This window comes from Heterodontus francisci, chromosome 34, assembly GCF_036365525.1.
Source record: "Heterodontus francisci isolate sHetFra1 chromosome 34, sHetFra1.hap1, whole genome shotgun sequence".
Classification (NCBI taxonomy): Eukaryota; Metazoa; Chordata; class Chondrichthyes; order Heterodontiformes; family Heterodontidae; genus Heterodontus; species Heterodontus francisci.
In genome coordinates, this window is record NC_090404.1 from 24,603,922 (window position 1) to 24,629,054 (window position 25,133).

The following is a 25,133-nucleotide window of genomic DNA, read 5'->3' on the forward strand; positions in this document are numbered from 1 at the left end:
AACAACACTCACGAAGTTCGACACCATCCAGAATAAAGCAGCCTGCTTGCTCAGTATTCCATCCACCACCTGCAACATTCACTCCCTCCACCACCAGCGCACAATGACAGCGGTGTGTACCATATACAAGATGCACTGCAGCAACACACCCACCCTCCTCCCATAGCACCCTCTGAACCCACGACCTCTACCACCTGGAGGAACAAGAGCAACAGATGTATGGGAACACCATCACCTGTAAGTTCCCCTCCAAGCCACCCACTATCCTGACTTGGAACTATATCGCTGTTCCCTCACTATCGCTGGATCAAAAACCTGGAAATCCCTTACTAACAGACTGCAGCATTCCAAGAAGGTGGCTCACCACCACCTTCTCAAGGGTAATTCGGGATGGGCAATAAATGCTGGCTTTGCCAGCAATGCTCCCGTCCCAAAAAAGAAATTTTAAAAACCTCCTGAGTCTGCAACCTTCAGCAGGGTCAGTCATGGAGTTTCACAGCATGAGTGATCCCAGAGTAACTGTCGGGATCGCACCCCCGTGGATGTTCTGGATTCTCTATCCTGCTGTCAAACACTAACACGTCAATAGAGAATTGCTGGAAACACGCTGCAGATTCTTCTTTCTCTGGAGATTAAATGACTGTTGTATAATTGTACCAGCGGCTACCAAGCAGAATCAAACCAATTTATTTTCAATGGGACTATTTTAATGAGTTAAACTTCTATAAAATAATTATCACAGTCATTTTCAGACAGGAAATTTAAACCTGCTGTTTCACTTTCAGTCAGGAACAGATCCCAGTTTTACACCAATCTCTGATTTGACAGCATGTTTCCAGCATTCACTGTTGTTCTTCTTGATTCTAAACACAGTTGTAAAGGAGCCTTCTGTTCCGTGCCCAGGAGCTCTGAACCATGGAAGAGAGCGGCTGGGACACATTTCTTACAGGCCTCAGGATTAACCCACACGGGGACTTTGCTGTCAGTAAAAAGAGAGATGAGAAAGACCAAAGTGCCGTTTGTCCCTCTCAGTGTGATCCTGAAGGACTGTGTTCAGGCTGAAGTTCTGTTCCTGAAAGGATATCGGAGGTAGGCGGGAGTGTGGAGTTGAGGTTACAATCAGATCAGCTGTGATCTTGTTGAATGGTGGAGCAGGCTCGAGGGGACCCTGCTGGGTGCTTTCTCTTACAGCTTCTCTTGAGGCCTCACCCCGATGGGTTCTCTTCTTACAGGCTGCTTGAGGCCACAACATGATGGTTCATTTCTTACAGTCTGTTATTCTCCAGAAAGTCGGTTAAATTTATCTGGTCCTCGAATTAAATAGTTGATTGTTCATCTCCAAAATGCAAAGACCAGAAGTCTAGTTTCACAAAGCTACTCAGCCTTTCTATTGACCCCAGTCACCTGCTGGCTCCTTTGAGTCAGAAGGTTGTGGGTTCAAAGTCCATCTCCATGGAGTTTGCTGTGTGAAATTGGCTGCTGTGTTTCCTACATTACAACAGTGACTACACTTCAGTCGTAGTTCATTGGCTATAAAGAGCTTTGACATGTCCTGAGTTAGTGGAAGGTGCTGTATACGTGCAGATCTTTCTTCAATCGTCAGAATTAACATGGTTCAGTCCTGGATGTGATCAGCAGCAGCAATAACAGCAGAATCCAACCCCTGCAGTCACGTGTGAACTCGCTGGTGTTTCAGCAGAATGAATGAGCGAGAGAATCCCTTCCCACACACGGAGCAGGTAAACGGCCTCTCCCCAATGTGAGTATGCTGGTGTTCAGTGAGGTGAGATGATGTTTCTGCTGCTGTGTGAACTGCCAAAAACCAACATTAGATCCTTGCTGAATCAACAGCGAAAATGCTCAAGCTTCTCTGTCAGTATATGTGGGGTGAAAAGCAGAGTTTACTTTTTAGGTCAATGAATATTCTGCAGAGGTCAGAGGTGCAACAAATTGAAAACAATTCGAGGCAGAGCTTGGTGAATGGAAGACGACAGGAAAAGGGCTGTGATAAGTTGCAAGACAGAGTGATATACTGACTAAAGGGATACTGGTGCAAGGAAAATGTGGGTGGCAATGGGACAGATTTTTTTCTGCCTGGCCCAAATATCACTCCTGATCAACCAATCACAATGGCTCTGTTAAAGAAGTACGCTGGACCGAGTGGCCTCCTTCTGTGCTGTACCTTTCTATAATTGTATGTTTCTCAACATCACTGCTGCTGCCTTCACAGTCATTCTGACATCTTACAACCCATTACAGACAAATACACTTTCTTGCCTGTGTCTTGGTCTTTTGACCTCATGACACTGCGGAAATTCAGCGAGACATTTTCTTTTCATTTCTATCACCAGATTTGGATCCAGACCTGCTGAATGACATTTTAAATGGTGCCAACACTTCACAGCAGCTCATCCCATCAAAACATTCACTGTTATCATTGGCCTGTTCGGTATCTTCTTGCATTACATGTGCTGAACAAGATTAGCTTCTCGGAGCTCCACTTCCCTTCCTGAAGGAGAGGGAGCTGGAGAAACAGCAGTGACAGAAGCTCTTTGGAATCCGGTGGTGGTGAAAGGTGCTATATAAATGTAAGGCTTTCTTTCTTTCTAAATTCATGCCGCTTGGTTATTGGTCTCTCTGCTCATGGAAACAGGGCCTTACTGCCCACTCTATCCAGGTGCCTCATAATTTTATACACCTCCATTAAATCTCCCCTTAGCCTCCTCTGTTCCAAGGAAAACAAACCCAGCCTTATCCAATCATTCCTCATAGCTCATCTCGATGTAAATCTGGTTCAGGATGAGATTCTGAGTTTTTCTCCCTGAATCTAATGAATCAGTTCTTTCTTGTCAGGATCCTTTTCGATGTGGACCCACCGCTATCCGAGCCCAGGATGTGGCCATTCTCATTCTGTTACTCTGAGCAGTTTTGTTGGGACAGGGGTTTGACTGGAAATTCACACTTTTAAAGTGTCATAGAAACAAAGAAAAGAAACATAGGAACAGGAGTAGGCCATTCGGCCCTTTGAGTCTGCTCCACCAGCCAATACAATCCTGGCTGATCATCCAAACTCAGTAACCTGTTCGCGCTTTCTCCCCATATCCCTTGATCCTATTAGCCCTAAGAACTATATCTAACTCTATAATTCGTTGAACTCATCATTCATTGTGCATAAGTCTGCACTTCCAGTGGCGGGCAGATTTCACTGGTGAACTAGCAATTGTGATATTAACAAAAAACTGTGGGAGAAAGTTTCAGTTTCAGTGCGGGGAGAATGCCGGAGGAATGGAGAACTGAGTTCACCCTTAAAAGGGCAAAGTTTGAAGTCACCCAACCTGGGACTCGAACCCATGACCATGCAGCTAATAACTACAGATTTGACCAACTGAGCGAGCTAAGCACGTGGACGTATGTTGCTTTATAGCTTATATCATGTGAGAGGACGTTTGGTTTCCACCTGGTGTCTCAGTTTGCTCTGGATTCCAAGATGTAGAAGGAAAACGACTGACAAAAGCCTGAGGGTGTGATGCATTCCACTCAATCATCAATAACATTGCAATCCATTTTACTGAGGATTTCTTCCTGGATTTAATATTTACCTACATTGTGCCCTCATCCTGAATTGAGTTTCTCTTTAATATCCAACACATATTGAATTGCAAACCTGATGGACAAACAATGAAAAACAAATCCCGAGATAACATAAATCCCGTGGTGCTGACCATTATCTGTGCAGCAGGCAAGGCTGCGGGGATAAAGCAATGGAACAAAGTGCCCCGCGACAACCTCCTTAATAATAGATTCTAGCATTTTCACTATGACAGATGTTAGACTAACTGGTCTGCAGTTTCCTGCTTTCTGTCACCTTCTCTGCAATGAGGAGACACATAAGATGCTGATACGTTGTTTCCCGTGGCCGGAGAGTCGAGAACTAGGGCAGACTATTAGGGTAAGAGGAACATCATTTTAGTCTGAGATGAGGAGACATTTGTTCAGTCAGAGGTTTGTGCATCTTTGACATTGTCTCCCCCAGAGAGCTGTGGATGCCCAAGTCGATGACTATGTTGAAGGCGGAGATGCCGTGATTTTTGGTCTGTAAGGGGATCAAGCGCTTTAGGGATTGTGTGGGAAATTGTAGTTGATGTGAAGGATCAGCAATGATCTTATTAAATGGCAGAGCAGACTCGAGGGACTTTATGGCCTAATCCTGCTGCTACTTATTAAGTGCCCAAGCCACCCAAATCAACGGTTATTTGTGATTTTATATGAAAAACATCATGGGATATTAGTAGCGTGTAATTATGGCCAAGTGGTTAAGGTGATGGACTAGAAATCCAGTGGTGTTGATCTACACAGATTCGAATCCTGTTAACTATGTTCTTAATTATATCTAAATTTAGCTGGATGTTTCAAGCGAGTCGCCAACTGTGTGGCAGGAAAATTCTCGGGGACTACGGGATTTCTCATTTCGATTTAGCTGTAAGCATTCATGAAACTTGCTGTCACAAATGGAACAAGAATGAACCAAGTGGGCGACTACTTTTCTTTCTCTCAGTCTACCTCTCCTTAGCCTTCCGTCACTCTCAGTATATGTGTCCTTGTGTTTTGCTCTATGTACCTCCGTGTCTTTCAATCCCCCGAGGGGGGGTAAGCACATTTTTACCATCTCAGCCTGTATTCGTATATTTGTGTAGTTTCATTTTAAAATATTTCGGAGGAAAAGAGCAGATGGCCTATTTCTGTATTTTCTTCAGTGCAGACTATTCAGTGTCTCTGCTGCAAAGTGGATGATGGTTGAAATTGTCACTGAGCAACATTCAAACAGACTGAGACCGAGTAGTTGTGATCCAGTGGTTAGGACAATGGGCACATCCAGAGAATGAATGAATAAATAAAAATAGACCAGACTGAAATCCCTCGGGCATTCGGAATTGTTTCTACTGCTGTCAGAGTTCTCCCAATGAACAAGAAAAGAAAATTTCACTCACAAGTCTGATGGAACGGAGAGGTTATAATAACCAGGAAAGCCTGAGCAGGCTGAGGTTCACTCTCAATGAACAAAGATATGGAATTGTGAAATATATCTGTTCCTATCAGTGTCTACTCCACTGTCTGTCATTCCCTATTTCTCTGTATATGTCTCTGTCTCTCTCTCTCTCTGTTGGTCTCTCTCTCTCAGTCTCTCTCCCTCTCTCTGTCTGCCTTTGTCTCTTTTTCTCTCTTTTGCTCTTTGTTTCCTTTCTCTCAACTTGTCCTGCTATTTTCAATGATTTATGCACATGTGCACCCATAGTCACACAGACTTGAAATAGTTGATAGGCTTGCTGTTCAAAGCTATTAGCATGTCAAATATAGAAGAAATTACCCGAAATTAATCTCACCAATTTATACCCTCAGATTCCAGTCCCTGCTGTAACTAATGCTCAGCTTCCATTCATGCTGATTTACAGCGAATCACCGAATAGCCTATGTAACCTTTGTTCCTTGTTTTGTGAAATAACTCTCCCCGTTAGTGTTCTACTGCTGGATAATGCTGATTACATTTGTATAGCATTTCTTGGAGCAGCTTCATGCTAAAATACTACAGAGAAAATTAAAAGAGTAAACACATATAAGAGGGCCAGTTAGAAACCAAAATGCACCTGTTGTTCTTAAGGAATCTACTTGTACAAAACTGAGGGACAAAGTAAACATTGTAGTTAAAGAGGAGGTGTGTGAAATATTGAATGGGATAAACATAGTGAGGGAGGAAATATTAAGTTGTTTAGCATCCTTGAAAGTGGATAAGCCACCAGGCCCAGATGAAATGTAGCCAAGTTTACTAAAAGAAGCAAGGCTCTGATCATCATTTTGATTCTCCTCTGGCTGCAGATGTGGTCCTGGAGGACTGCTAATGTTGTCCTGTTGTTTAAAAAGGAAGGAAGTGTTAGACTGAGAAAACACAGGCCAGTCAGTGATGGGAAATTATTGAAAAATATTTGGCTCGGCAGTGTAAATCGGCATTTATAAAAGCAAGGACTAATCATGGTTAATCAGCATGGATTCACTGAGGGAACTTTGTGCCTTTATCCACCTTGCTTGTTACATCCTCAAAGAACTCTAATAAATTAGTCAAAACTGATTTCCCTTTTGTAAAACCATGCTGACTCTGCCTGATTGTATTAGAGTTTCGAAGTGCCCTGCTACAACCTCCTTAATAATAGATTCTAGCATTTTCAATATGACAGATGTTAGACTAACTGGCCTGTAGTTTCCTGCTTTCTATCACCCTCCTTTCTGGAAATGAGGAGACACATATGCTGTTTCCCATGGCTGGAGAGTCTATAACTAGGGCAAAGTGTCAAGATATCTGTAAGGGAATCAGGCGCATTAGGGATTGTATGGGAAATTGTAGTTGATGTGGAAGATCAGCCTTGATCTTATTAAATGGCAGAGCAGATTCGAGAGACCTAGCAGCCTAAGCCTGCTGCTATTTTGGTTCATATTTAATGCCCAGACCACCCAAATCAATGGTTACTTATGATTTTGAATAAACAACATAGAGTAACACAACCAGTGTGTACTCATGACCGAGTGGTTAAGGCGATGGACTAGAAATCCACTAGGGTCTCCCTGCGCAGCTTTGAATCCGGCTGGCTATGCTCCTGGTTATTTCTAACTTTAACCGCATCTTTGCCGAGCAAGTCATCAGTTGTGTGGATAAAATCCTCCACCTTCCAACCGCTACAGAGGTTTCTCATTTCCATTTAGCTGCAAGCAAGATAACGGTCAGCACCACGGGATTTATGTTATCTAGGGATTTGTTTTTCATTGTTTGTCCATCAGGTTTTTAATTCAATTTGTGAGAAGAGAATCTCAGTTCAGGATGAGGGCACAATGTAGGTAAATATTAAATCCAGGAACCAGCCCTGAGTTAAAATGGATTGCAATGTTTGGAAGAAGGTGCAGCTAAGAAGTGGAAGATGGGAATGATGTTATTGATGATTGAGTGGAATGCATTGCACCCTCAGGCTTTTGTCAGTCGATTTCCTTCTACGCCCTGGAATCCAGAGCAAACTGAGACACCAGGTGGAAACCAACAGTTATCACACGTGAAATACAATAGGGAGCAACATGTTTTCAAGCCTGACTAGCTCAGTCGACAGAGCATGAAACTTTTACAAAGAACAAAGAACAGTACAGTAATATAAAAGCAAAATACTGCGGATGCTGGAAATCTGAAATAAAAACAAGAAATGCTTGAACCACTCAGCAGGTCTGGCAGCATCTGTGGAAAGAGAAGCAGAGTTAACGTTTCGGGTCAGTGACCCTTCTTCGGAACAAAGAACAGTACAGCACAGGAACAGGCCATTCGGCCCTCCAAGCCTGCGCCGATCTTGATGCCTGCCGAAACTAAAACCTTATGCACTTCCGGGGACTGTATCCTTCTATTCCCATCCTATTCATGTATTTGTCAAGATGCCTCTTAAACGTCACTATCGTACCTGCTTCCACCACCTCCCCTGGCAGCAAGTTCCAGGCACTCACCACCCTCTGTGTAAAGAACTTGCCTCGCACATCCCCTCTAAACTTTGCCCCTCGCACCTTAAACCTATGTCACCTAGTAACTGACTCTTCCACCCTGGGAAAAAGCTTCTGACTATCCACTCTGTCTATGCCACTCATAACTTTGTAAACCTCTATCATGTCACCCCTCCACCTCCATTTAATCTCAGGGTCTTGGGTTTGAGCCCCACGTTGGGCGAGTTTGACTTTAAAATTTGCTGTTTTACGGGTAAACCCAGCTCTCCATTCCTCCAGCGGTCTCACCACACTCAAACGAAGTTTTTCTCCCGCAGGCTTTTGTTACTATCACAATTGCTAGTTCACCAGTGAAATCAGCCCTCCACTTCAGTGGAAGTGTGAGAGTCAGATTTGTAGGTGCAGCCTGATATACAATGAATGATGACACTTTAAAAGTGCGAATTTCCAGTCAAACCCCAGTCCCAATAAAACCGCTCAGAGTCACAGAATTAGAATGACCACTTCCTGGGGGGCCGAGAGCGTTGGGATCACATCGAAAGGAATCCCAACGAGAATGATCTGATTAATTAGATTATTAGGGAACTCCTCCGAAAGTTATTCAATTCAAAATGAAAGGATACATTTTGGTAGGAAGAACACGGAGAGAAAATATAAAACAAAGGAGACAATACTAAAGGGCAGTGGGTGCAGGAGCAGAGGACCTGGGTGTTTATGCGATAAGTCACTGAAGGTGGCAGGAGAGAAAGCAGTTATCTGTACATGTCGTTGGGAAAATGCCATAATCTATTACTAGGCAAGTAGTAGCAGGACATTTAAAAAAATCACGATACAATCAAGCAGAGTCAACATGGTTTTATAAGTTTGACAAATTTATTAGAGTTCATGGAGGATGTAACAAGCAGGGTGGATATGAGAAACCGGAAAATGCGTATTTACTGTTGGAGCCGTCACAGTATGAGTCCAGTGCGCAGGCGCGGGACTAGACTGTATCTGGAGCATGCGCCGTGTCACTTTGAAAAGAGCTGTGCGAGTGTTGGAGACGATTTGCAGCCAGGTGAGAGTCGACGGGGCGCAGGGGAGGGATGAGGCCGCCGGAGGCTTCAGAAACACCTGATGTAGGTCGCAAGTCTCGAATAAGAACCTGAAGGTCCTGCCATTGCTGCTCCGGGGCTTTTTTCCCGTGAACAGGTTCAGGTTGAGCAGGGAACCGGGCGGATGTGCGGCCATCTTGATGACGGCACAGAGAGTGGGCGGGGCTTCAGGGTGGCCGTTACTCGGAGTGAAGTTTAGCAGGAATACTCGCGCATGCGTATTATTCCCAGAGACGGTTCAGCGTTGTCCGGACTGTGTTGCGCAGGCGCAGTCTGTGTGTGTGTGAGCGCCATGTCTTCACGTTGCGACAATTGCTTGGTGACGTCATCCCATCTGGGTACTTCCTCACTGATGTAATTTTTGAAACCTCAGACCCCAGGGTTTCTGAGATCTGCCCAGCTGCAGGACACAGCAGGAGGTTTTATACATCTGCAGGACATGGGCATCACTGACTAGGCCAGCATTTTTTGCCCATCCCCAATTGCCCTTGAGAAGGTGGTGGTGAGCTGCCTTCTTGAACTGCTGCAGTCCATGTGGGGTAGGTGCACCTACCGTGCTGTTAGGAAGGGAGTTCCAGGATTTTGACCCAGCAACAGTGAAGGAATGACGATATAGTTCCCAGTCAGGGTGGTGTGTGGCTTGCAGGGGAACTTGCAAGTGGTGCTGTTCCCATGCACCTGCTGCCCTTGACCTAGGTGGTAGAGGTGGTGGGTTTGGAAGGTGCTGTGATGGAGACTTGGTGAGTTGCTGCAGTGGATTTTGTTGATCATACAGCTGTGTGTCAGTGGTGAAGGGAGTGAACGTTGAATGTGGTGGATGGGTGGCTGCTTTCTTCTGGATGGTGTTGAGCTTCCTGAGTATTGCTGGAGCTGCATCCATCCAGGCAAGTGGAGTGTCATAGAGTTATGCAACAGGCCCTTCGGCCCATCATGTCTGAGCTGGCCATCAAGCACCTAACTATTCTAATCCCATTTTCCAACACTTGGCACATAGCCTTGTATGCTATGGCGTTTCAAGTGCTCATCTAAATACTTCTTAAATGTTGTGAGGGTTCCTGCCTCTACCATCCCTTCAGACAGTGTGTTCCAGATTCCGACCACCCTCTGGGTGAAAACATTTTTCCTCTAAACCTCCTGCCCCTTACCTTAAATCTGTGCCCCCTGGTTATTGACACCTCTGCTCAGGGAAAACGTTTCTTCCTATCTATCCTGTGCCCCTCATAATTTTGTGTACCTCAATCAGGTCCCCCCTCTGCCTTCTCTGCTCTAAGGAAAACAACCCTAGCCTATCCAGTTTTTCTTCATAGCTGAAATGCTCCAGCCAGGCAACATCCTGGTGAATCTCCTCTGCACCCTGTCCAGTGCAATCACATCCTTCCTATAGTGTGGTGCCCAGAACTGTACACAGTACTCCAGCTGTGGCCTAACTAGCATTTTATACAGCTCCATCATAACCTCTCAGCTCTTATATTCTATGCCTCGGCTAATACAGGCAAGTATCTCATATGCCTTCCTAACCACCTTATCTACCTGTGCTGCTACCTTCAGTGATCTATGTTAGTCCTCCCAAAATGCATCACCTCACACTTCTCAGGATTAAATTCCATTTGCCACTGCTCTGCCCATCTTACCAGCCCATCTGTATCATCCTGTAATCCTCGCTATTTACAACACCACCAATTTTTGTGTCATCTGTGAACTTACTGATCATACCTCCTATATTCATGTCTAAATCATTAATGTACACGACAAACAGCAAGGGTCCCAGCACTGATCGCTGCGGTACGCCACTGGTCACAGGCTTCCACTCACAAAAACAACCCTCAACCATCACCCTCTGCCTCCTGCCACTAAGCCAATTTTGGATCCAATTTGCCAAATTGCCCTGGATCCCATGGACTTTTATCTTCTTAACCAATCTCCCATGCAGGACCTTATCAAAAGCCTTACTGAAGTCCATGTAGACTACATCAACTGCTTTACCCTCATCTATACATCTAGTCACCTCCTTGAAAAATTCAATCAAGTTGGTTGGACACGATCTCCCCCTGACAAAGCCATGCTGACTATCCTTGATTAATTCCTGCCTCTCCAAGTGGAGATTAATCCTGTCCCTCAGAATTTTTTCCAGTAGTTTCCCCACCACTGATTTTAGACTCACCGGCCTGTAATTACCTGGTTTGTGCCAGCTACCCTTCTTGAATAATGATACCACATTCGCTGTCCTCCAGTCCTCTGGTACCTCTCCTGTGGCCAGAGAGGATTTGAAATTTTGTGTCAGAGCCCCTGCTATCTCCTCCCTTACCTCGCAGAACAGCCTGGGATACATCTCATCTGGGCCTGGGGATTTATCCACTTTTAAGCCCGCTAAAACAGCTAATACTTCCTCCCTTTCAATGCTAATTTGTTCAAGTATATCACAATCCCCCTCCCTGATCTCTACACCTACATCGTCCTTCTCCATAGTGAACACAGATGAAAAGTAATCGTTTAAAACCTCACTTATGTCCTCTGGCTCCACACACAGATTGCCACTTTCGTCCCTAATGGGCCCTACTCTTTCGCTGGTTATCTTCTTGCCCTTAATATACTTATAAAAGGCCTTGGGATTTTCCTTGATCTTGCCCGCCAGTGTTTTTTCATGTCCCCTCTTTGCTCTCCTAATTACTTTTTTTAAGTACCCCCTACACTTTCTATACTCCTCTAGGGCCTCCGCTGTTTTCAGTGCTCTGAATCCACCATAAGCCTCTTTTTCTGATCCAATCCTCTATATCCCTTGACATCCAGGGTTCCCTGGAATTGTTGGTCCTACCCTTCACCTTTACGGGAACACGTTGGCCCTGAACTCTCACGATTTCCTTTTTGAATGACTCCCACTGGTCTGATGTAGACTTTCCTACAAGTAGCTGCTCCCAGTTCATTTTGGCCAGATCCTGTTTTATCATATTGAAATCGGCTTTCCCCCAATTCAGTACTTTTATTTCTTTGTCCTTTTCCATAACTACCTTAAATCTTAGAGTTATGGTCACTATCCCCAAAATACTCCCCCACTGACACTTCTATCACTTGTCCAGCTTCATTCCCTAGGATTAGGTCCAGTATTGCCCCTTCCCTTGTAGGACTTTCTACGTACTGGCTCAAAAAGCACTCTTATATGCATTTTAAGAATTCCCCCCCCTTTAAGACTTTTGCACTAAGACTAAATCAGTTAATATTGGGGAAGTTGAAATCCCCTATTATTTTTACACCTCTCTGAGATTTGCCTACATATCTGCTCTTCTGCCTCTCTCTGACCGGAGGTCTGTAGTACACTCCCAGCCAAGTGATTGCTCCCTTTTTGTTTTTAAGTTCTGCCTATATGGCCTCATTTGAGGAACCTTCTAAGATATCATCCCTCCATACTGCAGTAATTGACTCCTTGACCAACCGTGCAATGCCACCTCCTCTTTTACACCCTCCCCTGTCATGCCTGAAGATTCTATACCCTGGAATATTGAGCTGCCAGTCCTGCCCCTCCCTCAACCATGTCTCTGTGATAGCAACAATATCATAATCCCATGTGCTGATCAACGCCCTCAATTCATCTGCCTTACTAGTAAGGCTCCTTGTGTAAAATAGATGCAATCAAGCCTTGCATTATTCGTTTGTGCCTTAACAGGTCTATATTTTCTCTGCCTTCCAGACTGACTCAGTTTCTCTTCTATATTTGACTCTGCATCATCCCCTACTGTACCTCCACTCTGTATCCCATCTCCCTGCCAAATTAGTTTAAACCCACCCATCCCACCCAACAGCACTAGCAAACTTCCTTGCAAGGATGTTGGTCCCGTTCCGGTTCAGGTGCAACCCGTCCAACTTGTACAGATCCCACCTTCGCCAGAAACAGACCCAGTGATCCAGGAAATTAAAGCCCTCCCTCCTGCAACATCTCTTCAGCCACACATTCATCTGCTCTATCCTCCTATTCCTATACTCACTAGCAAGTGGCACCAGGAGTAATCCAGTGATTACAACCTTTGAGGTCTTGCTTTTTAATCTGCTACCTAGTTCCCTAAATTCTTGTTGCAGGACCTCATCCCTCTTTCTACCTATGTCGTTGGTACCAATGTGAACCACCAACCTTTAACTGTTCACCCTTCCCCTTCAGAATGTCCTGCAACCACTCCGTGACATCCTTGATCCTAGCACCAGGGAGGCAACATACCATCCTGGAGTCATGTTTGCAACTGCAAAAATGTCTGTCTGCACCCCTATCCTTATAGCTCTCCCACTCTTTTTTTTCTCCCCTCCTGTGCAGCTAAGCCACCTGTGGTGCCACAGACTTGGCTCTTGCTGCATTCCCCTGAGAAGCTATCTCCCCCAAAGTATCCAAAGCGGAAAATCTGTTAGAGAGGAAGATGGACCCAGGGGACTCCTGCACTACCTGCCTAGTTCTTCTACACAGCCTGACGGTCACCCATTCCCTTTCTGCCTGAGCAGTCTTTACCTGCGGTGTGACCACCTCCCTGTACGTGCTATCCAAGATGATCTCAGCCTCACGCATGCTCCACAGTGTCTCCAGCCGCCGCTCCAGATCCGAAACGCGGATTTCGAATAGCTGCAGCTGGAGACACTTCCTGCACACGTCTTCGCCCTGGACATTGGAAGTGTCCCTGACTTCTCGCATTGCAGAGGAGGAGCACTCCGAGCTGCCCTGCCATGACTTACTCTTAATTTACTCCCATAAATGACCCAAAAATTAGATTATTTACACCAGGGGCCTTGGTTCCCTAAAAAAAAAACACTGTATTAAAAAAAAACTGTGGACATTTCTCTTTACTTTTAGGTACTTACCCAACTATTTAGGGTTATTCCCTAACAGCAGTTACTCACCAACCAATCACCTTGCAGCTTTCCTGTGATGTCACTGTTTACTTTTTTTTGTTCTTTTTTCAAAACTCCGGTGCGTCTGGACTGCTCTCCGCTCCCGGAAGGTAAGTTTCTAGGCCACGATCCTTGGGCTCTATTTATCCGCTTCTCTCGCTCAGCGTTCTCTCCGGAGGTCCACTCCGCTCCCAGAAGATAAGTGTCAAGGCCACGATCCTCGGGCTCTATTTATCCGGTTCTCTCGCTTGGCGTTCTCCCCGTAGGTCCGTTCCTCTCCGCTCTGCTCCCAGAAGGTATTCCATCACGCTCCTGACTTGTGCCTTGTAGATGGTGCACAGGCTTTGGGGGGTCAGGGGGTGGGTTAGTCGCTGCAGAATTCCCAATATCTGACCTGCTCTTGTAGCCACAGTATTTATGTGGCTGATCCAGTTCTGTTTCTGGTCAATGGTAACCTTGAGGATGTTGATAGTGGGGGAATTCAGCAATGGTAATACTGTTGAATGTCCAGAGGAGAGGGTTATATTCTCTCTTATTGGAGATCATCATTGCCTGGCACTTGTGTGGTGCAAATGTTACTTGCCACTTATCAACCGAAGCCTGAATTTTGTCCCAGTCTTGCTGCATATGGACACGGACTGCTTCAGTATCTGAGGAGTTGTGAATGCTACTGAACATGCATCGTACAATTATCAGTGAACACACCATTTCTAAATTTATGATGGAGGGAAAGTCATTGATGAAGCAGCTGAAGATGGCAGGGCCAAGGGCACTACCCTGAGGCACTCCTACAGCAATGTCCTGGCTAAGATGATTGTCCTCCAACAACCATAACCATAACCACCTTCCTTTGTGCTGTGTATAATTCCAACCAGTGGACAGTTTTCCCCCCGATTCCCATTGACTCCAGTTTTGCTAGGGCTCCTTGATGCCATACTCGGTCAAATGCTGCCTTCATATCCAGGGCAATCACTCTCACCTCATCTCTTGAGTTCAGCTCTTTTGCCCATTTTTAATGAAGGCCTGGAGCCGAGTGGCCCTGGTGGAACCCATACTGAGCATCGGTGAGCAGCTTATTGCTGTTTAAGTGCTGCTTGATAGCACTGTCGACAACACCTTCCATCATTTTGCTGATGATCGAGAGTAGATTGATGTGGCGGTAATTGGTCTGATTGGATTTGCCCTGCTTTTTCTGGATAGGACATATCTCTGCAATTTTCCACATTGTCGGGTAGATGCCAGTGTTGTAGCTGGACAGGAACAGCTTGGCTAGGGGCACGGCTAGTTCTGCAACACATGTCTTCAGTATTACAGCTGGGATGTTGACAGGACCCATAGCCTTTATAGTATCCAGTGCCTTCAGCTGTTTCTTGATCTCACACTGTGTTATCTGTGAGGGGTTCCACGGCTCTGGAGCTGATGTGCTCCTTTGTTGTGGATCTGAATCCATGTCCATCCACTGCTATGTTTCACCTCTGCCCTCCCCGATCACCTCTCTGCCATTGTCTAATCTCTTCCCTCGAGTCATGGCTGTATTTTAGCCGTGTTTGATATTTTGCTGTTCCTTCCACTGACCATGTCTGAATGAGGTTTCCACTGCTGTCCATCTCCCTGACCATGCACTGTTGAATTACCAGCTTTAACTTCCCACAGTATCTTTCATGGTCAGGAATTGTTTTTCCTGCACTGTAGTCCCTTTCTCTTCCACTTCTGAGCTTATACTGACCATCATATTCTGCACCTTTTTTTATTGCCTTAATTAATTCTATACACCATGTAACGTTAACTCTGTTTCTCTCCCCGCAGATGCTGCCTGACCTGCTGAATATTTCCCGCATTTTCTCTCTTTATTTCAGATTTCCAGCATCCCCCGTATTTTGCTTTTGTTTTATTGTAGGCATTGCTCACAGAACTGAGTCTAGAAAGACAGGACAATTAAGAACCGGTGTGTATCAGGGTGGCTGTTGTATGTGGACGTTTGTCCCTGACCTCCTGTGTTGGTCTTTTTTGCTGCATTAGTTTATGCTGGAGTGGAGATGGAGGAGAAGTTGCTGGGTTTAACCCCGAGTACTTTTGAACCCAGTCAGGCCCACATTTTTCCAATGTGAGACTGTCAAGGGAGGTAGCTTCTAGGGGAGATTAGGTTTCTGAGCAGATAGTCTCAGTACAATATAACAGACTGTTGTTTTAATAACAAGTGTTTCTGTAGCAATTTGAATCCATTTTACATATACAGATTTTAAAAATTCATTCTTGGGATCTGGGAGTCACTAACATCCCAGCATACATTGCCAATTCCCAGTTGCCCCTAGGAGACGGTGATGGTGGGCCACCTTCTTGATCTGCTTGTAGTGAAGGTGCTTCCACAATGCAGTTAGGTAAGCAGTTACAGGATTCTCACACAGTGATGATGAAGAAACAGTGATATCTGTCCAAGTCAGCATGGTGTGTCATTTAGAGGAACTTGGAAGTGGTGATGTTCCAATGCACTGTTTCCTTTGTCCTTTTATCTTGTGGAGACTGCAGGTCTGGAGGTTTGTCAGAGTTTTGGTCACGTTGCAGATGTAGAAAGTTCCTCCTTCACCCCCACCCTCCTCCCTCTCCCTCTCCTCCCGTAGAGGCTGGTGTCTTGTGTAGGCCCAGACCGAGTGGCAGGTTCCCTTCCCTGAAGGAACCAGTTAGGTTTTTATGACAATCTGGTCGCTTTGATGGTCACTTTTTCCTCGTGCAGCCCCCACTAAATACCAGATTAATTCAGCTCAGTTTCACAACCTGCCTTTGTATTTTTGTCAGTAGTTGGGAATTCAGGCCTACCATCACATCAAGATCTGACAGAGTCACTCAATTTATCGTAACCTGAATATCGTCAGCCTTTGAACATGAAAGCAAAAAGCACCAATCACAGCAGGGAGAAACTATACATATGTTCTGTGTGTGGACAAGGTTTCAGCCAATCAACTGGCCTGTCGAGACATAAAAGCAGCCACACTGGGGAGAAACCGTGTAAATGTGGGGACTGTGGGAAAGGATTCAATTACCCTTCTGCGCTGGAAACACATCGCCGCATTCACACTGGGGAGAGGCCATTCACCTGCTCTGACTGTGGGAAGGGATTTACTCTGTCATCCAACCTGCTGAGGCACTAGCGAGTTCACAAGTGACAGCAAGAGTTGGATTCTGTTATTATTGCTGCTGTTAATCACATCCAGGACTGAACTATGTTCATTTTGAAAGTAGGAATTTGTTTCTGCTGATGTTAATAACCCCACTAACTGGGGCTGGAGTTTAATATTCTGGATAAATGTCAAATACATCGGCTTTGTTTTAAACACACTGTTGTAGATTTTTGTCTTTCCCACTTGAGTGTTTAGCATCACCTGGCTGGAGCTCAGAAAGGACAATCTTGGGGGAGGGTCGCACGGCAGCAACAGAACTTCAGCCTGAACTCAGTCCTTCAGGATCACACTGAGAGGGACAAACGGCACTTTGGTCTTTCTCGTCTCTCTTCACTGACAGCAAAGTCTCCGTGTGGGTTCATCCTGAGGCCTGTAAGAAATGTGTCCCAGCCGCTCTCTCCCATGGCTCAGAGCTCCTGGGCACGGAACAGAAGGCTCCTTTACAACTGTGTTTAGAGTCAGGAAGAACAACGGTGAATGCTGGAAACGTGCTGTCAAATCAGAGATTGGTGTAAAACTGGGGTCTGTTCCTGACTGAAAGTGAAACGGCAGGTTTAAATTTCCAGTCTGAAAATGACTAGTAATTATTCTGTGGAGATTTAATGTGTTTGTGTGACAGTCCTGAGTCTACAATTTTATCACAGCTGTTACTTCATTTAAAATAAACCTTTTGAAACTAAATACATGAAAGTCGTCTTTAAAATAGCAGACGGAGGAGTTTACAGAAGCCTACACATGTTTACACAACAGATATTTGATCTCCAGATAAAGAAGGACCTGCAGCGTGTTGCCAGAAATTTCATGTTTTATTGATGTTTGAGTGTTAGACACCAGGATAAGTAAAAATACACAGAACATCCACAGGGGGTGCTATCCTGACAGTAACTCTGGGATCAGTCTCGCTGTGGAACTCCACCACTGACCCTGCCGAAGGTTGTAGGCTCAGAGTGGGGCTTCCAGGAGTGGACTGTAAGAAAGCTGGGTTTCAGGATCCTGACAGATACATGGTGAGGAACCAGAGGAATCCTTACTAAGGAACTGTCTGGGGTTTTACCTGTCAGTGTCGGTCTAGGGGTGAATGATGCCTGACTCCCCGAACTGTCTTACATTGATCCCGGTTTAAAACAAGATGGATTCAGTTTCTGGGAGAATAGGGACAAATATCACCCACAATTGAGGGAGACAAAAGCAGCCATTAGAGAAGCTGAGAGATCTTTGGAAAAGAAGATGGTTCACAATGGTGATAATAACAGCAAATGCTTTTCAAGCTACATCGGGAGTGAGAAGATGGGAACGGATGGTTTCGAGCCACTGAAAGACAGTTCAGGACAGATTGAGACAGATTTCCAGGTTATGACAGAGCTGTTAAATGACTATTTCACATCAGTCTGTACTCCAGTGGATGATGCTCAGATTCCAGCTGTGGGATGTGCTGTTGACAATAACAGTGGCGCAGTGGTTAGCACCGCAGCTTCACAGCTCCAGCGACCCGGGTTCAATTCTGGGTCCTGCCTGTGTGGAGTTTGTAAGTTCTCCCTGTGTCTGCGTGGGTTTCCTCCGGGTGCTCCGGTTTCCTCCCACATGCCAAAGACTTGCAGGTTGCTAGGTTAATTGGCCATTATAAATTGCCCCTAGTATAGGTAGGTGGTAGGGAAATATAGGGACAGGTGGGGATGTGGTAGGAATATGGAATTAGTGTAAGATTAGTATAAATGGGTGGTTGATGGTCGGCACAGACTCGGTGGGCTGAAGGGCCTGTTTCAGTGCTGTATCTCTAAACTAAAGGGACTGTCATCCTGGATAAAATAGGAAATCTCAGACCAGATTGTGCTCTAGGTCCAGATGATATCCACCCAAGGGTGTTTACTAATTTTCAGACGTTTTGGTCTTTGGCCACTCTCGTCTCACTCCCGCATGTGTTACTTGTTCTGTGAAATACTCTCCCTATTAGTGCTCAACTGCTGGATAACTCTGATTACATTTCTATGTGCTTATACATGTTTATAAAGTGTCCGTATGCCCATATTTAGCTAAGTTGTGATTTGTGACCAATAAATGATGTTTCAGGCATGACTTGTAGTCTTCTGGTATCTTGGTGATTTGTCAAGAAAGTGCAGCTTCCCTGCTACTTTCAGGATTCAATTTAATCCAACAAGGGTGACTTGTCCGTGACTACAACAACCCACTATGGGTACAGGTATATGTTGGTTATAAGTGTAGCAGATTTATTAAGTAGTTTATATTCAGTGCAAAGAAGTAAATACTTAAAGACTTTGGTCACAGTCTGTTCCTCAGAACATCAGCAGTAGCCCTCCGAGTGACTGTGGTGCGGTCTCTCTTTCTCTTGCTGTGTTCTGTTGACTGAAGAGTATCTTTCTTCCTCTGGATTTTTCGTGTTGCTTCTCACGTTCAATAGCTGTTCTCTTATACCCTTTTTGACCATCCAACCATCTTAAAGTTTGCCCAATGGTTGGTCCAGGTCCTGTCATCTCTAGCCTACTCTAATTGGCGCTTAATCGATAAACATTTTGCCAATAACTGAGATAAAAACCTGTGACGAGTTCTATTCATTACGGTTGTTATCTCCTTGGACAGTATGAATTTGTACAGAAACTGATTCTTTTTTGAGCAAAGTTATTGAACGTTATCAGGCTCACAATACTTTTTCTGCTGATTTTGTGTCACAGTGAATTACAAAGTCTTACTGATACTGAATTTCTTACAAGCTTAAGATTTAGTTTTTAGAACTAATATTTTTAAATTAAAGCTCATTCTGTCTAGCATGATTGTTAATTCATTAATTACAACTCAATCAAGGCCCATCGCTTTGTAATCATTGTTTCTTGACAGATTGCTACTTAATACATCAATTTGATTAATACAGTTGCTGATACAAGACACAAAAATGACTTCTTTAGTCATGTGTTAGTATTAAGCTGGCTTACTTGACCAGGTTAGTTGTTACAGCGGATACATTGTGAAAATGGTCATTAAGCTAAAATCTAGCTACCCAAACCTCCTTACAACTCAGGAGGTGTAATACCTGCCCATTTACCTCCTCTCTCCTCACTATCCCAGGCCCCAAACACTCCTTTCAGATGAAGCAGCGATTTACTTGTACTTCTTTCAATGTAGTATACTGTATTCGCTGCTCACAGTGTGGTCTCCTCTACATTGGGGAGACCAAGCGCAGACTGGGTGATCGCTTTGCGGAACATCTCCGCTCAGTCCGCAAGCAGGACCCTGAGCTTCCGGTTGCTTGCCATTTCAACACTCCCCCCTGCTCTCATGCTCACATCTCTGTCCTGGGATTGCTGCAGTGTTCCAGTGAACATCAACGCAAGCTCGAGGAACAGCATCTCATCTACCGATTAGGCACACTACAGCCTGCCGGACTGAACATTGAGTTCAATAATTTCAGAGCATGACAGCCCCCCATTTTACTTTCATTTTTAGTTATTTTTTCTTCCTTTTTTTACATTCTTTTTTACATTTTTTACAATCTTTTTTTGCATTTATTTCATTTCATCTTAGTTTGTTCAGTTTGCTTACCCACTGTTTTTTTCAGGTTTATTTTCAGGTTTGCACTTGCTGCTGTTCAATATTCAGTGTATTTACACCTAATCTGTACTAATGCTTTGTCTTTCAACACACCATTAACATATTGTTTGCCTTTGCTCCGTGACCTTTTGGTCAGCTATGTGGCCTGGTCCAATCTGCACCTTCTCCTTTGTTATCTGTTGCCCCACCCCCACCTCACTTGCTTATAATCTGTGACTTTTCTAATATTTGTCAGTTCCGAAGAAGGGTCTCTGACCCGAAACGTTAACTCTGCTTCTCTTTCCACAGATGCTGCCAGACCTGCTGAGTGATTCCAGCATTTCTTGTTTTTGTTTCAGATTTCCAGCATCTGCAGTATTTTGCTTTTATCTCCTTACAACTCCCCGGTTTGAGGGCGAAATATATGACAATATATTGACCCCTCACTACTTTCCATTGGCTATTACTTTTAGACTTAAGAGCTGGGTTCCAGCTCAACTCAGTGTGCTTCAGCAGCCTTGGGGTAAAATTTCTCAAGTAACAGAGGACGGCTATTGTTACAATTGTGACCATCATTTGTACAAACATGAACAGAGTAGAAATAGTTCTGAGCCAGGGATGTTGACTTGCATTCACAACTGTTTCCCACCTATGACTCCCAGATTTTCAATTCCTTCCTCTCCTCGTTTATTATCTTGTCACATCATAAACATGTGCTTTTGGGATGTTACAGTATTTTAATTATGGATTTTAAATCTAATGGTAAAGGGGGTATGGGGCGTCTCCACTGAATTATTGCCTTTTATACTTCCTCCTGCATTCCAAAGTTGACTCTGATTTCAGTGATGTTATGAGTAGGTACGGGGAACATGATATCATTCCCTATCTGGGTGATCTTAGTGGGTTTGAAACAATACACCAAGTAGTGAATTATCTTACAATATTCCCACCTTGAGGACAAGGCATTTATGCCGACCCCTCAAATTAAATTCTTGTGTACTTCGAACTTCCATATTTACTCATTTCCAAGAGATTTTGTGCTGTGATCATGTTTAATTGTGATCTTGTCTGGCACACCAGGTGCTTCAAGTAGCAAGTGTGGAGCAGTCAGCATATTAGTGCCAATAACTGGCTTATAACCAACACGTGAGAATATCCTAATCCAAGGGGGAACTTCCATGTTTAACCCTGTTTCCCACAAATGTGTTGAATCCCCGACCCCTGGAATTTCCTTAGCTATAGCTTTATTTCCTTGCTGTAGTGTGTAATAACGGCGTTGGGAGGTGTTCACTTGATTTATTAATATTGTCAAGGTTGTAGGTAGTTCAGGGATGTCATATCCAAATGTAGTGCTATAAACCTCCAGGTTTATGTTCAAGCCATGTTATACTTGCAGGACCTGTTGGTCAGGCATAGCAATGGCGAGGAAGGTTTCCCCCCCCCCATCACTGTGGTTTTGGTAGGTGTAATACAGTAGGTCCCAAGTTTGATTGAACATTTAAGTTCCCGTGATGGTAATTGTCTTCTAAGGTGGTAAAACTGTACTTCCCTTCTCGTACATAGACCATTCTCGTTCTCACATCTGATGGACCTGTAACTTCCACAGTACAGTTCAGCATCTTCTCATTCCAATTGAAACCACATGTGTCTCTTGAATGATCATTTAATCATTTGGACAAATGAGGGCATCCTTACATGTTCTGCATCCCTGTAGGTTTGATTCTATCCAAGTTAGTTCTTCTAGCTGGATGAAGAATTGGGGTGCTGTCAGGAATTGACTAATGACATTCATCCTCACGATCCCTATGTTTTCTGCTCTAAACAGAGGATTAGGCTGGTTCAATTCATAAGATTGGGGATCTGTACTACTCGTCCAATAGCTTCTGGTTCCCACCTTGTGGCATTCGTGCTTGACCGGACAAACCTCAATCAAACTCCTAATTTTACAGAATTCTACATCTTCCTGATAACTGTCTATTTGTTACCCAAGTGGGAAGACGTCCTTCATTGATAACTTCGAGGCTGTCTCTGAACTGTTCTACCAACCAATTCCCATACATGACACATACATTGTTATGAGCTGCCTGGTCAAGAGGCCTTTCTGTCCTCTCAGATAATGTCTTTAATCTTTTTCACATGATTTTCTATCTCGTGTATAATGTCTCGTAAGTGCATGACCATTATCTGATCCTCTCCCAGCTCTTCATGTTCGATGCTATTTTCTTTACTGAATATATTTTTCAATTTATCCCCTATCTGTGAAACTGCCAAATTCACAGAGTTAATCATTGAGGTAGTTGTATTAAAACCAATGAATCCAGCATTTATAAAGCCTGTCTTTCACCTACTTGTTTGACTCATTTCATTTCCAGTATTGTTCTCACGGAGGAATGTATTCTGTACATCCTCGACACTTGGGACAAGTTAGCCTTTTCCCAATACTGGTCAAAAACCTGCTGTATTATCTCTTGAGTTAACTGTATTGTTTTATTGGGACACCACTCAGGCAATACTAAATCGGTTAAGCTTAAAACGACAGGGACCGCTTCTGGTATTACCTGGTGATACACTGCTTTGTGGGTGGGGATAATTACAAGGCTATTTCCAGGTCCTGCCTCTAGTTGATGTCATTGCCCTTCTCGTCCCTGATCCCAAGCATCTGAACTATCCTCCTTCTCATGCGGTATGAGCATAACACTGTAGAGGTACCCGTCGGTCTTTGTGCATCCAGTTATTGCATCCTCAAATCTTAACCTGACTATCTATCCCACCTCCATCAATGTTAGGGTAGTTATATGCTCCCCATCGCTTAAAGATTACTCAAAGGGGTTTGTTGACCCAATTTCCATTATTGGACTTTACGTTAGACCCAATACAAGAGTATTGTCCTTCATGTCTCTTCCACCATCGAGGCCAACACAACTGGATGCATCCTTCACTCTGATACCACGGGGACTGGGTTTTATTCGCTCCCAAGTCCGTTTGTTCTTCACCAGAAATTTCCACATGCTGCCCTCACCCCGTCTTCTGCCTTGCACCGAATACACACTCCATATCCCTCTTTTATTTCCCACATGGAAACTCTTCCCGGGAGTGTACCACAACCTGTTATGTGTGCTGTCGTTATACTATCTATTTTACAATTTCTTATCCAAACTGGGAGATCGCCCTCATATGTTTGTATGAGTCATTGTGGCTCATTGACCTTTCGTATCCACTAAGAATCTGAGGTTCTGATCCATAAATTGCAAGTGGGGCACATTCACCTCCTTAGTCCAAAGATCCCCATCAGACTTAGTAAGACACTATCAGCTGGTTTAAAAAATGAAGCTGAAAACACTGGTGTCTGCTGCCTTATACTCAACAATACCTGGTTTCAGTTGTTAGTCAGAGTCCCATATCTGGGGTGTCAATTGTAGCTTTTCTGCTACTTTCAGGACTCAATTTAATCCAACAAGGGTGACTTGTCCATGACTACAACAAACCACTATGAGTAAGGTATATGTTGGTTATAAGTGTAGCAGATTTATTAAGTAGTTTACATTCAGTGCAAAGCAGTAATACTTAACAAAGACAATAGTCACAGTCGGTTCCTCAGAACCTCAGTGGTAGCCCTCCAAGTGACTGGTGCGATCTTTCTTTCTCTTGCTGTGTTCTGTTGACTGAAGATTCTCTTCCTCTGGGTTTTTTGTGCTGCTTCTTTTGTTCAACAGCTGTTCTTTTGTACCTCTTTTTTCTCCTTTAAGCCTATGTGGCAACTGACGATCACCTGGGCTATCTTGCTCATTCTGTTTAATCATCATTTTTAAAAACTAACATTAAATTTATGTTTAATTTTCTGGTACCACTGTGTTCCATTTTCTTGCAACTTTGTTATTCCTTATCTAGAACCTTCATACAAACAGTTGTTACATGAGTTACAGCAATGTCTTTTACTCCAGTGATAACAGATCTTAGAAGCTTTAAACCCTCTGTTTTAATTGTAACTTAATTAATCTTCTGTTTTTCATTATCTGTTAGTTTCAAACACACCACCACATTCTTTTCACATTTAACTCAAGGTTTCTTTTTCGCTGCCCTGCCAGTTTTTTTTTAAACAGAACCTTGGCTCAGCATCAGGCTTTGCTTCTCAGCCTCAGACCATGTTTAACTGAGCTTCCGCATATTAGTTACTTTAACAATATTTGAAAGCAGATCAGAATCACTTCTAATTAAGCTTATACTTTTTAACACACTACATCAAGCAGTGAACTATCCGACAACATTGCTGTGGGTCTGGAGTCACGTGTCGGCCAGACCAGGTAAGGACAGCATTATATCTTTCCATAAGGACCATTAGTGAACCAGTTCAGTTTTTACAACAATCAATGATTAGTAATGGTGTTATAAAACTAAGACTCACTTTCAATTCCAGATGTTTCAGTTCACTGAATTTTTAATGAATTGGATTTAAATTCCACCAGCTGCCATGATGTAGTTTGAACCAATGTCCCCAGGGTAGTACCCAGTAACATTACCACTATGTCCCCATCACCCCAGTACTCCAGCTAACTGTGCACAGGAGAATGTCTGTTCTCTAACACCTCGAGGGGACAGAATAGAGAAAGATCCCAACTGTAAGAAACCCTCGAATCATTTGTGAATATTTTGTTCAAATGCTGACAGGTTCACACTGTCAGTTTGCATTACATTGAAGTCAATGGAAGATGGGAGAGTGGTTATGCTGGAACAAAACATTAGTTAGACCACAGCTAGAGCACTGTGTACAGTTCTGGTCACTGCATTACAGGAAGGATGTGATCACACCAGAGACAGTACAGAGGAGATTTACGATAATGTTGCCAGGACTGGAGAATTTTAGCTAGGAGGTGAAGATTGGATAGACTGGGATTGTTTTCCCTGGAACAGAGGAAGTTGAGGGGAGATTTAATAGAGGTGA

General features: G+C 44.0%; 2 protein-coding genes across 2 annotated transcripts in view; one reads left to right on the forward strand and one right to left on the reverse strand.

Moving 5' to 3' along the window:
- LOC137349233 (zinc finger protein 850-like) overlaps positions 1-25,133 on the reverse strand; it is a 113,255-nt gene that overhangs the window by 59,544 nt on the left and 28,578 nt on the right. The window lies entirely within an intron of this gene.
- Positions 12,342-18,697, forward strand: LOC137349232 (zinc finger protein 664-like). Its single transcript, XM_068014731.1, has one exon. The coding sequence runs from the start codon at positions 16,358-16,360 to the stop codon at positions 16,622-16,624; it is 267 nt and encodes an 88-aa protein (XP_067870832.1). The 5' UTR covers positions 12,342-16,357; the 3' UTR covers positions 16,625-18,697.

What these genes read in the sequence shown, in the direction of transcription:
- LOC137349232 (XM_068014731.1), top strand. Translation starts at nt 16,358, where the DNA reads ATGAAAGCAAAAAGCACCAATCACAGCAGGGAGAAACTATACATATGT.